This window comes from Lepidochelys olivacea (assembly GCF_965140295.1).
Source record: "Lepidochelys olivacea isolate rLepOli2 genome assembly, chromosome: 14".
Lineage (NCBI taxonomy): Eukaryota > Metazoa > Chordata > Testudines > Cheloniidae > Lepidochelys > Lepidochelys olivacea.
Window position 1 is genome coordinate 24,170,427 of NC_140424.1, and position 14,296 is coordinate 24,184,722.

General features: G+C 49.9%; 1 protein-coding gene across 1 annotated transcript; it reads right to left on the minus strand.

Moving 5' to 3' along the window:
* Positions 1-325: 325 nt before the first annotated feature.
* PIRT (phosphoinositide interacting regulator of transient receptor potential channels) lies at positions 326-13,702 on the minus strand. The gene is made up of 2 exons (XM_084647548.1): positions 13,592-13,702; positions 326-4,534 (listed from the first exon to the last, which is right to left on the minus strand). Exon 2 carries the CDS (start codon positions 4,511-4,513, stop codon positions 4,103-4,105), a length of 411 nt encoding a protein of 136 aa, XP_084503674.1. The 5' UTR covers positions 4,514-4,534; positions 13,592-13,702; the 3' UTR covers positions 326-4,102.
* Positions 13,703-14,296: the final 594 nt, after the last annotated feature.

The window sequence follows — 14,296 nt, forward strand, 5'->3', positions numbered from 1 at the left end:
TGGGAGGGGAATAATACAGAGCATATGATAAAGCCTTTACACAAAGCAATGGTGCACCTGGAAAATTCACCTGAGTGGAGGGGTCAGCACAAGACCCAGGCATTGCTCAAGTTTCACAGCAGCCCTGAGGGGCCCTGGGAGCAGTTCTTACTCACATGAGTAGCCCTTGCTCATGTAGGCAGGCCGTCTTCGATTTTTGAAGGCAGGACAGCTTGTGACCCCAGCAGCAGCACAGACTCGAACGCCCTCTTCTCAGACTGGGCTGGGAGCGGTGACCCCTGGGGGTCTTTACATCACCACAGTTACACGCAAACAGCGAGGGGAGTTTGGTCCAGTACTTTATTCATTGCATTCGGAAATCAGGCACCATCCGGCCAGAGCGACATCCACCCCCCCCAACAAGGCATTAGCAGGCACAGGAGTAAAATCAGGGCATGGGAGAGATTTAAGAGGAAGCCACCCTCAGCTTGTCACATCCCAGATGCGGACTCCCCTATGGACAATCCAACCACTTCAGAATACAGTCAGATACCAGTAAATCAGCTTCTGGCCGAGTGCTCTGCCCACGGCAAGGTTGGGGTTTGGTGTCTTGTGCGCACGGCACTACCGTCCTTTAGCAGGTAGTGCTCCGAGCCCGGGGAGCATCTCAACCCTCTTGGGTACCTCACCTCATCTGAACCTTCAAGAGACGGCTGGCTGAGCTGCATTTGTTTCAGGCAAAACTGAGGGGACTCCCAGGAGGAGTCTCAGACAAGGAGACTCCCTCACAGAGCCAGAGTCAGTGGAGCTGCACCTATGAACGTCAGTGGATCTGAGAATCTGGAGAGTCCCAGACACCTTGGAGTACAAGGGATGTTAACCCGCCAGAGGCTCTCCTTTGGAGTAGAGCTGAAATTTAAGGGGGGAGGGGCAGGGCATTTGGGTGGGAGTTAATCATTTCCATGCCAGCCAAGAAATGGCTTGGATTCCTTCGGGATCTGCTCATGGAATACTGAACAAATTCACCAGGGCCGCCCCCCAGAGCCAGGGCTGTATACTTTCTTATCTTGAATATTGGGCTCCCTGTCCCCACCTGCCACCCACATTCGCTATTAATATGAAACCCCAGGGCTCAAACCAGAGCAGCATTCTCCAGGATCTATTAACCCTAAGGCCCCAGAGCCCCTGCCCAGGCCCAGCACTGCACTTGCTGCAAGAGGGTGAATTTCAGTGCATTAACATTAATGCAGCTGGATCCTTCCCTTTGCAGCTAAGGGCTAGACCCACGCACCGGGTGCTGGTGTCCATGGAAGGAACTTTTGTGTTGTGGCAGCTGGATTTATTTTTTGGTTGAATTGCTTTGGAAGCAGGCCTGGTTGGCTTAGCTCTATCAGCATTGTAGTAGGTAGAGGGCTCTGAAAGAGACTTTCCTCTTAGCTCAGTTTAATAACAAGCCCGATGGACATGTTAGAAAACTGTCATTCCGAGGAAAGAAAATAGGATACAAATGTGGTTAGTGCAAGAAACACTCAGCATGGTCTGATCTCAGCACCCTGCCCCAGACTCAATGGGAAGCTGCCGCTGTGAGTGCAGAATGCCATGCATTGTGACAGGGCTGCACTGAACCCAATGTGATCTTCTAATAGATGCTCCAGTTTCTTCTCCAGCTTAAGATCCCTTCATTTCATCAGCAGGGAACAAGCGTCTCAGCTTCTCAAGCAGCAGTCCTGCTCTGTGGCTGGGCAAGGGAAACGCAGGCTGTCCCCAGGGACTGGTGTCAGTTCTCATTGCTCCATTGCCTTGTAATGGTACCTGGCTCTTATATGGCACTTTTCACCAGAAGATCTCAAAAGCATGTCACAATCTTCCGTGTATTTATCTTCCCAACCCCCTTGTGAGGTAGGGCAGGAGGGGAACTGAGGCACTGAGAGGCTGAGTGTCTTGCCCAAGATTGCACAAGGAAGTTTGTAGCAGAGAAGAGAATTGGATCTCAGTCTGCAAAGCCCTAGGCTAGCGCCCTAGTCACTGGACCCTCAGTGGCATTATGACAACATGCAGCAGCTAAGGGTCTTCCCCACAGATTTTAAGGTCCAAAAGGATTGTTCAGATCACCAGAAGCGGTGGCAGTCTGATCACCTCTGACGTTTGAAACAAAATCGTTAAGCTTTGTGAAGACTAGAGAGGTTCTGCAAAACACAACCAGCGCCACACAGACTTTCATTCCTCTTTCTCCTAAGGAATTCAACTTGCTATCCAGGCTGAATGGCTGCATTTGGCTCAGAGGAGGGTTCTCGTTGCAAAGAAGAGCCAGACTGTGCCTTTTCCATGAGTCGCAGCCATTTGGTCTCGGATGAGTGTTGTTCTACATCAGAAAACATCTGGGGCTGTTACAATACCACCTCACCAAAGCTAGACGCGTCGGTGCGTGGCCGTGTCCTGACACGGGAAAAAGAGTGGTCTGCATGCAGGTATTGGTTTACTCAGTGCTATGCTTATGGGGCTAACCAGAGACACAGTCCAATTGTGGTCGCTGAGTCTTCTCAGCTCCCATTGACTTCAGTGGAGTCAACAACAGCTCTGCTGCTTTGAAAATCAGGCGATTTATGTAGGCGCCTAACTACGAACTAGGCGACTATTTGTAAAAATCTTGTCCCTAGTATCCAAACCAAAGACCAGTTGCACAGTTGGATTTGCAGCTGGAATGTTGTATTTACAAGTTTTTTAAAACTAACTGGGCCCCACTGGAAAAAGGCAACTACAATATTAACCAAAAATATTTGGTAATGATTCCCACTTTTGTAGGTAAATTTCCCAGGGTACATAATTCTTAACAAGAGGAGTTCAATGGCCTTGAGTTAAACAAGGCATCTCCTTTACATTTGCTCTTGTTCCGCCCAGGTGGAATGTTTGAGGTTTGTGCTGTGCTGGAATCCATCATGACAGAGACAATCACTCCAAACCGAGATAAATATGTAATTGGTGCAGTATAGCCTTGCAGCCAGAGACCTTGAGGAACGGAATTTCTTAGACAGTCTGTAAAATTGAACAGAGAAATGTTACGTCTGTGCTCAGTTGCTCTTCAGCTTGGCTGTTTAGGTAGAAATAAATATCACCCCACACTTCATCAGAAAGTCTTGAGTAAGCAACATACTGGAATGCCCTTTGGAGTAGCATCGCACACAGACGCTCGTTTCATAGTGACAATTATGAGATGAACTTCATACACATCCCCATCTAAGTCCTTTCATTCTCAGCTGTGGATCATGCATGTTTATCATTCTGGATGTATCCTCTGAGGTCCAATGCAGGGTTGGCTAGAAAGAAATGATTCTGTTTGCCCTTGCAGAGCATTCTGAATGCATGGTCTCCTCCAGATCCCATTGACATATCCTGGCACTATGGATCGTCTATATTTGAAGTGTTGTACTTGGTCATCTTAGCCAGAGAGGGGTTGTAGCCATATGGCTGATGGAGAACAATCCAATCCCTTCCTAGCGTAGCCCTGTTTCCCCTATTAACACAGCACGTCCTGAACAGCTGAAATCCTTTCCGGTGATACCCTGTCAGACCTGTCCTGTGACTCTTACTCAATGGAGCAGTCCCATGGATTTGAATGCCACTACTTGTGTCAGTAAGAGCCAGTCACCTGAGTAAAGGGTTACATTTTCTAGTGAAATCCCAGTCATAGAGTCATCGAAATGTAGAGCTGGAAGGGATCTTGAGAGGTCATCAAGTCCAGCCCCTGAGACCATCCCAGACAGGTGTTCAGCAGTACAGGTGCCGGGTGTTGATGAATACAGTTCAAAGCTTTGTCCTCTATAGGACATGGTCAATGTTTGCAGGTTTGCTCAATGTACAGTCAAGAGCAAAATCTAGCGCTTGGGCCCAACCTGCTTGTCTCCACACCAGTATTCTGCTCTCCTAGCACATAGTGTGAAATTTACTTGCCCACAGAGGACCTGCATGGGGATGAATGTCACCTATGGGGAGAGGAGAAGGTCAAAGTTGGGGATCCACTAGGCATGTCTAAGAGCAGGATCAGGCCCTAATAATCTCATGGCAAATCCAGCCAGGCTGAAAGAGGCATTGCTTGCCACCCGCGAGTGCTGAGCCTGAGCAGCCCTCAGCGGTTAAAGAAGAATGACTTGATGTTCTGAAAAAAGCGTGATTTCTGTCTCTGCCGTTGCTTCTTCCGGATGACGGGGATCCAGACAAAGCCGCAAACCAGGAGCATCAGCCCCAGGGACAGGAATGCCGGGCCACACATTTTGTAAACATTCTTATTGATCGTTATGAAGCAGGACAGGCTGGTGACCACCACCCCAAAGAGGAAGATGGCGCCTCCAACAGAAACCACCACGATGGGCTTGTGGTAGATCTCCCACTTGTTCCTGGGTGCATTGGCCCAGACGGACTCACTCCTGGAGCTGATGCACAGCGTGCTGGCTGTGTTGCTAGTGATCAAATCCTTGGATTCAGGGGACTTTTCACTCCCATCCAGGTTCTTGGGGTGGGTTTCCATGGTGCTGGGCATTGCGGGTCTGGGGGTTAATGCCTGAGAGGAACAGAAGAGGAAAACAGAGGGGATTAGCACTGCGGGGACTGACATTCATTCACAGGGTCATGCCGTTTGGAGGGGTCACTGATTAGGTGGGGCCAAAGGCCACCCCAGAGCCAGAGCACAGAAAGGCTCACGGGGTTGCAGCTGAGAGAGGACTGTATTGCTCCTGTGGGAACACCGCAGCTTAAAAATACCCCAGCTGGGCCCAGTTGTGCCCGGGCATTGAGCAGGCCCATAGGAACTCCCCACACTGTGCCCCTGTGCATGGGTCCGGCACAGTTTTTGCTCCATGGATCACAAGAACCCAGCTCCCACTGGGGCACTTCGGTGAAATGGCCAGTTTTCCAAGGGTGCTCTACACCCAGCACCTCCCAGTGCTCTTGGTGGGAGCTGCTGGGTGCTGAGCACTTTGGAAAATCTGGCCCTTTTGGGACCACCCCTAGGGCAAGGCTAACAGCACTAGCTAGCAGCCCCTGCCCTGCCTTAGAGCAGCCAGCAGAGCTGACCAGGTACTGCGGTCAGTGTGTGCCACATTCTCAGAGCAGGCATCAAAGGGATGGGAGGAGCAGAGCTCTGGAAGGCCCGGTGGCCTGTGTCTCCTTTCTCATGCCCTGCATTTCCACCTGAATCCCCCGCTGCTTACACCAGAGTGAGAGAAGACCCCGCCCATGAGATACAAGGACCCCAAAATGCTTCACCAGGGAATGTGTCATTGTCCCCATTTAACTAATGGGGAAACTAAGGCACAGAGTGGGGTGATGGCTTGCCCAGGTCACCCGGCAACTTGGAGAGCAAGTTGGGAATGTGGTGCACATGCCAAGCTGCCCCGTCCAGTGCCCTACCCAGTGGGCCACGCTGCCTTCTCACAAGCCTGTGCCATGGCTTCCACAGACATGCTTGCCCCCACAGGCTTTCTAACCCAGAATGCACTGGAGGGGCCTAGTGACAAGCTTTCCCTAGCCAGCACCCCCAATCCAGCCTGGTTTCTTGCTGGGACCCACCCTGTTCAAATCTCCCAACAGTAGTGCCTTCCTTGGGCTAAACACTCTAGGCTAGACAAGGCCACCTGGGGAGAGAGAGATGAGAGACCAAACAGAGCAGTTGGTAGGACTGGGTCTAACTTCGCCTTTGTGCTGTCTCCCTGCTTGTGCATCTGGGCAGCAGCTGGCCACAGTCAGTCCCAGAACGTGGGACTTGTCAAGGCCACATGTAATTTTAGTTTAGGGAGGCAGTGTGTGGCCCAGCAGCTAGTATGGTAGGCTGGAACTGAGGACACCTGGCTAGGTTATATTTCTGGCTCTGCCTGGGGCCTGCTGGGTGACCTTGGGCATGTTGCTTCCCCTATCTGTGCCTCAGTTTCCCCATCTGTACAATGGGGCTAATAATACTGGCCACCTTTGCAAAGGGCTTTGAGCTCACTAGAAGAAAAGTGCTAGATCCGGGCTAGGTGTTAATACGCAGCCTTTGATTTGCCAGGAGGAGAGTGAGAGACATTTCTGGGCTGGTGAGTGGTTTGTGCTCCCCGAGGTGCTGTTAGCTGCAGGATCTGCTCATGTATGTGGAAAGGCTCCGATTCTAAGTAATCCACACAGCAAATTGCTCTCACTGGCATTGCTGGGGTCAGTGATGCTGCCTCCTCATGGGCCCCAGGGTTGCAGTTACTTTCTCACCAAATCAAGAAGGAAATCCATTTTCTCGGAAGCCAGCAGTGTAATGCAGAGAAGCCATTAGGATAAGAGGGAAAGTGGTGGGGTTTCTATAAACTGCTATTTCTACTGGGCTCTGATTGGTTGCTGGCTGTTGCTGAAACACAGAAAGCAGGCAGATTAACCCCTCAATGCTTGCTGTCTGCCCTTTGGAAACTTCAGCTGGTATGCAGCAGAAAATGCCAGATCCACCCGCCGTGGCCTACAGCTCAGAGAGCGGCAGATCATGGATGCCAGTCTAGCTATTTCGTTCATCAGTGTCTGTGGAATAATTCCAGCCCAGCTGCAGGTGTAGTTTGGCTTATTTCACCTGGAGCGTAGGCCTCTCAGCCATCACACCGGGGGCTGGATGACCCAGGAATGGCTGGGTGACACAGAGAGCGATGCCAGCTTTGTAACTGTGGCCAGCCCCCTATCCATCTAAGGTTCAGGGCTTTGTAATTCTCCTGCAAGAACAGAGGGAAGACAGAGTGCATAATGTGTGCAGGGAAATGCTCTGCTTTAGGGGTCTCCTGTAGGTATCTATTTAAGGGGTAAACCCAGAACCTTGCACTCAGGACTCAGCAGGCATGCAAAGGAAGAAATTACATTTAACTGCTTTGGGCCCGAATCTAAAGACTCAGGCCCATGGCTAGCTTTAGGCACGTCAGTTACTCCAGTGTTTTCAATGGGCCTGTCGTGTGAAGTGAAGCACTGTCATAAGGCTTTGCAGGTGCAGGCCCATGTTTTTTAGTACAGCCCACAGTCGTTTGCTCTGGGCAGGATTTGTGATCCAGAGCAGTAAGCTTTTGAAAACTCTTCAGTCCTCATTTGACATATGCAGGGTGATTAGCTTCATCTGCATTCTTTGTTCATCTTTGGGGCTGCATAAAATTGCATCTCCTGCATTTGGCTGGGGTTAGGAGACATGGAAAACTGCCTTGTCAGTGCCCAGGGCTGGACTGTGAGCCCTGGAAAGTCCTTCCAGCCAGCTGTCAGATCAGAAGTGGGCTGAGACCTCAGAAAATTTCCCATTGCAAGGAATCAATGAGGGAGCTGATGCTGTGTAAATGGAGTGCAGTTAGAGAGGTTACCAAGCTGGCACAGCTGCTAAGAAATCCTGTCCGTATTCTGGTGTAATGGTCCAAATGGAGCAGCCAGTGCCCGATGCCAGTGGCTCCTAAGATTTGCCCCCTGCCCATGTGTTCAGTTTATTGTGAACAGTGTCCTCCCTGTTCTGGCCATGGTCACTTTCCTTCTAGTGCACCCCTTTGGAAAGGTAGAGGAATAATGCTGGGAACAATAGCTAGGATCCCCAGTCAAGGGTCAGGGCCCCACTGTGCTAGGGCTGTACAGACAAAGAACGAAAAAGACAGTCCCTGCCCCGAAAGCTCCCCATCTACATGCCAGACAGGATGTAACAGGTGGACAAAATAGATCCAGAGGGTGGGGAAAGGATGAGGAAACACTGTGAGAAAAAAGCAGAATCACAAAATGGATCACATCTCTGTCTGGGAGTCTGAGAGAGGCTCCCAGATCTGATGCAAATAAGTGACTGTCCTGGATTCTCATAAGCCCCCACCCTCAGTACTTCATCCCCACTAGAGCTGGGTGACTAACCAGTCCCTGGCAGTTCAAAAACAAAACTTGGTTCGACCCAAAGGGAAATAAAACATTCCAAAACATTTTAGTGAATCTAGAATCAACAAGAATTTAGCTTTGTTTAAGTTTCTGGGCACTTTTTTCACGTAAACGCAAAGGAAATAAAGGGCTAGATTCACAGAATGGAGGCGGAGGAGGAGTTGGTGATGATTACAGGATTAGAAAACATCTTATAGTGATGGACTCAGGGAACTCAATCTGTTTAGTTTAACAAAAAGAAGGTTAAGGGGTGACTTGATCGCCGTCTGTAAGCACCTGCCTGGGGAACAAATATTTGATAGTGGGCTCTCAGTCTAGCAGAGAAAGTCATGACATGACTCAACGGCTGGAGGTTGAAAACAGACAAATTCAGACTGGAAATAAGACCTACATTTTGAACAGGGAGAGGAATTAATCGCTGGAACAATTTACCTAGGATTGTGGTAGATTCTCCATCACTGGCAATTTTTAAATCAAGACTGGGTGTTTTCCTTAAAGCTCTGCTCTGGGAATGATTGTGGGGCAGGCTTCTGGCCTGTCAGACTAGCTGACCCCAATGGTCCCTTCTGGCCCTGGGATCTCTGACCCATATAACTGCCAGCCCAGTAATTAGGTTGCTGCCCTGCAGTGGGTTCAGTCCCTCCACTGCCTGCCATGGAAGAGGAATCTGAACTCGGGCCTTCTGTGTTACAAGAGGTGCCCCAGTCACTGGCCTATGGGATGGTCTGGGAAGAGTCTCTCTGCTGGTGAAGCTGCTCCACTGTGTCTGTAATATTTGAATAGTCACTGGGGCAGGCAAAGCAGATGCTGATTCTAGAGCACCGTGGCGAGGGCATGTGCTTATACTAGGGGCCACCCCAGTCCAGCTCCCTTTGTACTCCAGGCAAAGGAGGGAATGCACTGGCGTCTCCCAGACCCCAGTTATGGGCCCTAACGATGGGGCTAGGGTGGGTGGAGGCAAGTGGGCCCCCTCAGGGTGTTGGAAATCCTGAACGATTGTTTTTGCAGAAACTATTTGGCAGATTCATGTCATATTTGTGAATAGAGCCGGGGCGACAAAACGGTATTTTTGGCAAATAAAAAATGTGTCCCAGCTGTAAATCCAGCCCCTCTCTTCTCCTCGGCAGACTCCCCGTAGCAGTCAGTCAGGGCTGCTGGGGCTGTGTCCCTTCCAAATAATGACCCCTCAAGAGGGCTGAGGTGGGTGGGTGGCTGGCTGGCTTCAGGGGGCCCATTCCCCTGGACATAACCATCCCCCGGCTGAGGGGGAGCGACTTGTCCCGCCTGCACTGGGAGCCAGTGTTGGAGCTGGGAATGGATCCCCAGGCCCAGAACTACTTTGCTGAGTGCACAGCGGGTGGAAGGCAGCATTGTGCGTCCGAGACCAAGCTGGCTAGGGCCTCGGGCAGTGCCACAGCCACCCAGAATGGGCCAGAGTTGGTCAGGAGGGCCAGGAGCTGTGGAGAGCCCTAGGGGAAGCTGCTTGGGGGTTGGGTGAAGCGGGAAGTTCCCTGGCACTTGGCTGCGCTGAGCACGGCACAGGCCCCCACAGCTGGGGTGCGTGGCTCACAGTCCTGAGCGGTGCTGCCATCTCAGCGCTGCGGGCCCAATGCCCTGGCAGGATGGCTGATGCCTGTGCCTCACGCTGTGCAGAGAGATCAGCTTTCCCCCTTTCCAGCCAACCCCTGCCCTGCCCCAAGTGCTCTGCAAATGAGTCCCTGGTGCCACAGCGTGACTCCTGGGCCTGGTCGCCACGCACAGGTGATGAGCCTGCTACAGCCTGGCTAACAGAGCCAGGACTTTTAGCTCAGGTAGCAGAGGCCTGTGTATTGCAATCTAGAGGACTCAGGTACAATCCCCACTGCTGCTGACACAGGGGCAGTTGCATGCCCCCGCTGCCCTTAGAAAGACCAATGCCCAAGGCTGGAAAAGACCAGCAAGTCCGCAGCGGGAGCAGCGTTGTTCCCACCATTGCCCACTCTGTCTGTCCCTAGAGATAGGGCCTCTTCCCGGTCTTCCCCGCCTAACACTTCTTTCCAGCCAAAGGGGGGAACCAGGAGTCACAAATGCCACATCCCCAACTCCAACATCCCAGCAAGGTGCCTGGCTACTGGCAAGAGCCCTTAGCAGGTTGTCAAGAAATACCCAAGGCATCATTCTCCTCTCGCTGCTGTGCTGTGTGGGACTCTGGGAAGGTCAATTATTTTGTGCAGGAAATTCTCAGCATCTCCTGGTTTGTCTAAGTTTCCTGAGACATGTTTTTGGGTATTTTTTTGTCCCCTCCACTGATTGCTAAGAAACGGAAATCAGATTTGACTTCCAACTGCTAGGAAATCTAGAGATTCTCAGTAACAAAAAGAACAAAATTGACTAAGTCAGTCAACAAATGGAGAGCTGGTAAAAGTGGGAAATCCTTTTCAACAATATGTATTTTGCATTTCAAGGCTACTGGATCCCAAGTTATTACGCTCAACACAGGAGCAACAGGATGAATTTCTCTGATCTGGGTTATGCAGGAGGTCACATTAGATGCTCTAATGGTCCTTTCTGGCCTTGGAATCTGTGAATCTCGGAATCTCTCAATGCGCCATCTGGATTTACAGGTGTCTTTGTGGTGGATGGAAAGGAGGAATTGATACAGTGTGACGTGCATGGGATCATAAAGAGAAGGTGTGTGGATCTCAAACTGCTCTGGAATGGCAGCTCTCCAGCCTATGGAGACACCCCTCACTGTGTCCCCTGGATTCTCTGCCCTTTTCATGCGTGTAGAAGTTTTATGGTGCAGTTAACAAACAATGCCATTGCACCTGGGAATGATTCCTATTGTTCCTTAACATGTTTTCAATAGATCTTGGAGCCCTGGGGAAACTGCAGAAGATTGGGAGAAAACTAATGTGCCAATTTTCAAAAAGAGTAAACGGGATGACCCCAGTAATTCTAGACCTCTCAGCCTGACCTCGATCCCAGGCAAGCTGACAAGCTGCTGAGACAGGAGCTGAGAAATAAAGAATTAAAGGAGGGGAAGTTAATTAATGCAAATCAATGGGGGTTTATGGAAAATAGATCCTGTCAAACTAACTTAATATCTGTTTTTGATGAAAGTACAAGTCTGGTTGGTTGATAAGGAAATAGCGTTGACATGATTGATTGCAATGTCTGTAAGGTATTTGACTTGGTACCGCACGACATCTTGATAAAAAAACTAGAACGATATAAAATTAACATGGCACACATTAAATGGATTAAAAGCTGGCTAACTCCAAATGTAACTGTAAATGGGGAATCATCACTTAGTGGGTGTGTTTCCAGTCGGGTCCAGCCAGTATCACTTTGTGGCCCTACATTTACATTAACATTTTTATCAGTGACCTGGAAGAAAACATAAAATCATCATTGATAAAGTTTGCAGATGACCCAAAAATTGGGTGAGTGGCAAATAATAAAGAGGGCAGGTCACTGATACAGAGAGACCTGGATCACTTGGTAAACTGGGTGCAAGCAGACAGAATGCACTTTAATACAGTTACATGTAAAAGTATGCGTCTAGGAACGAAGAAAGGCCATACTTACAGAATGAGGGACTCTATCCTGGGAAGCAGGGACTCTGAAAAAGATTTGGGTTTATGGTGGATAATTATCTGAACATGAGCTCTTAGTGTGACACTGTGGCCAAAAGGGCAAATGCGATCCTGGGATGCATAAACAGCAGAATCTCAGGAAGAAATAGAGCAGTTATTTTACCTCTGTATTTGGCACTGGTGTGAACACTGCTAGAATCCTGTGTCCAGTTCTGGTGCCCACAATTCAAGAAGGATGTTGATAAATTGGAGAGGGGTCAGAGAATAGCCATGAGAATGATTAGAGGATTAAAAAACCTGCCTGGACTCAAGGAGCTCAATCTATTTGGCTTAACAAAGACAAGGTTAAGGGGTGACTTGATCACAGTCTGTAAGTATCTGCATGGGGAGCAAATGTTTAATAATGGGCTCTTCAGTCTAGTGGAGAAAGGTCTAACATGATCCAATGCTGGAAGTTGAAGCTAGACAAATTCAGACTGGAAATAAGGCATACATTTTTAACAGTGAGTAATTAACCATTGGAACAATTTACCAAGGGTCATGGTGGACTAGCCATCACTGACAATTTTCAAACCAGGACTGGGTGTGTTTCTAAAAGCTCAACTCTAGGAATTTCTTGGGGGCAGTTCTCTGCCCAGGGCTATAAAGGAGGTCAGCCTAGAAGATCACAATGGTCCCTGCTGGCCTTGGAATCTTTGACTCTCTTTGGGTTGTTGGCGACATCAAGGAATTTACCATAATTAACGCCCCCCACCCCTGGTTTTAGGAGTTTAGAGCCCCTGTCACGGTGACTCTGTCCATGTTTGGGTTTTCTATAGTCCTTTCACCACACAATCTAAGCACTAGTGAATGACACAGAAACTGGCTTGTTCCCCTTCTCTTTGTGCCAGAGGTGACATGATCCCAAGCTGGGCAAAATGAAATATACAGACAAGGTACTGGGAGCCCCACCTTCATCCACCCCACTGAGCAGGTACATCAGTGAGATGACCACACATGGAACGACAGGTTTGTTTTACCTCCAAGTGCAGCAGAACTTAAAGGAGCAAGCCAACCGGCCACTGACCTGCACTGGTGCTGAGACTGTCTAGGAATAAAGCATCTGGGTGAAGGGCCACAGAGTGCATCTGATTATTGAAGGAATGAAGGTTTTAAAAAGTGAACTCACCATGGATGATCCCGGCACGTGGGCACGACACTCTCAGAGACAAGGGAACCGGCTACATTAACTATCTCCTCTATGCTCAGGGGGCAATCCAACGGTCAGCCCTCCCATCAGTGCCCCCAGGAGCAGATGTTGAAACACCCCAGGATTATTGAGCTTTGCATCACTTTGTGTTGATCCTTTTAGAGCAGGATCCTGCAGTCCGGCCCCAGGCAAAGCTCTTGCTGACTTCAGAAGGCGCTTTGCCTGCACAAGACATGCAGGATGGAGCCCTTCAAAAGCAGTTCAGCACATTAAACCAACCACCTTGCCCCTCTGCAACTCCCCGTGTATGACAAGGTCTCTGGTGTGGTGTGTGCTTGGGAAGACACAGGCTATTTAGACTCCAAGACTCTGGCTACAGATGCAGAAATAGGGGAAATATACGGTACAAAGGGTTTTAAGCTGCCCAGGAGTTGTTCAGTGACGGATGGGGGGCCAGATTCTGATCTCCATTACACTGATGTAAATTCAAGTCACTGCTGAGATCCATGCAGAGTTATTCTGCTGGTGTAACTGATAGCTGGGTCTGGCCCTGTGGACTGAATCCTGTGATTGCAGGTTTTTAGCATCCTCTGGAGTCAGAGACAGTTTAGAGGGTCCCAGCAACTCACCCAGTGTCACCTGCCCATTAAGCATCAGATCTGGGACTATTTGCATATCCCTTTTCGGTGCTTACTTTGCAAAATATAGGTTCCTCCTCTCTAGAGACAAGAAACTCCCCAGCCCCCGAGTCCGGGGTTCAGTGATCCTCAGTTCCAACATGCATCTCCCGCCCATCCACAGACCTCCGCAATCCCAACCCGCAGCCCCTTCCTATTCATGGTGCTCCTCAATCACCACCCATAACCCCTTCTTATTCACACTGCCCCTCAATCCTGACTCGCAAGCTCCTCTTATTCATGGTGCTTCTAAATCCCAATGGTAAAAGATTCCTACTTACATGGCTAGCAGCTCAGGACTGGCTCCTCTGCCCCACACCTGGATGGAATTTGGAGTAAGTGGGTGTTATGATCTCCCAGCTCCAGCTAACTGTGCCCCACCCCCGACATTGTCTACAGGGCTGTGTTGAGTGGTTAATAACCAAGGGAGCATAGTCCAGCTCCGATGAGCTCACCAGCTATCAGCGAATGGCTTAACTCTTCCTTTCCCTGCTTCCAGGCCTTGAGAGCACAGGATTGGCTCCAGTGCAGCTGCTGGTGGGTTAATATAATGCCAGGCCTCAGCGGTGAGTCTAACTACATTGCAGGGGAGGAACTATGGTCAGTGGCTAGAGAAGCGAACAGGGCAGCGGAACTCCTGGGTTCAGTGGCTGATTTAGTGTCTGAGACCTTCAGCAAATCACTGAAACCTTTCTGGGCCTCAACTTCCCATCTCTAGAATGGGGACACTGCTACCCCCCAGCACAGGAAGCTGCAATTAACGTCTGGAAAGGGACTGGAGATCTGTGACTGGCGGGCACTACGGATTACACAAGATAGGAACCATCAGTGATTCATTCTTATGCCTGCACTGCCACAGGGCTGGGGCAGCTCTCACACACTGCCTTTCTCCTGCATAGACCCAGGGCCAGATTCTGATACCAGTTATCCCAGTGTGAATCTAGAGTGATTCCACTCATTTCAGTGGAGTGAATCCAGATTTGCAT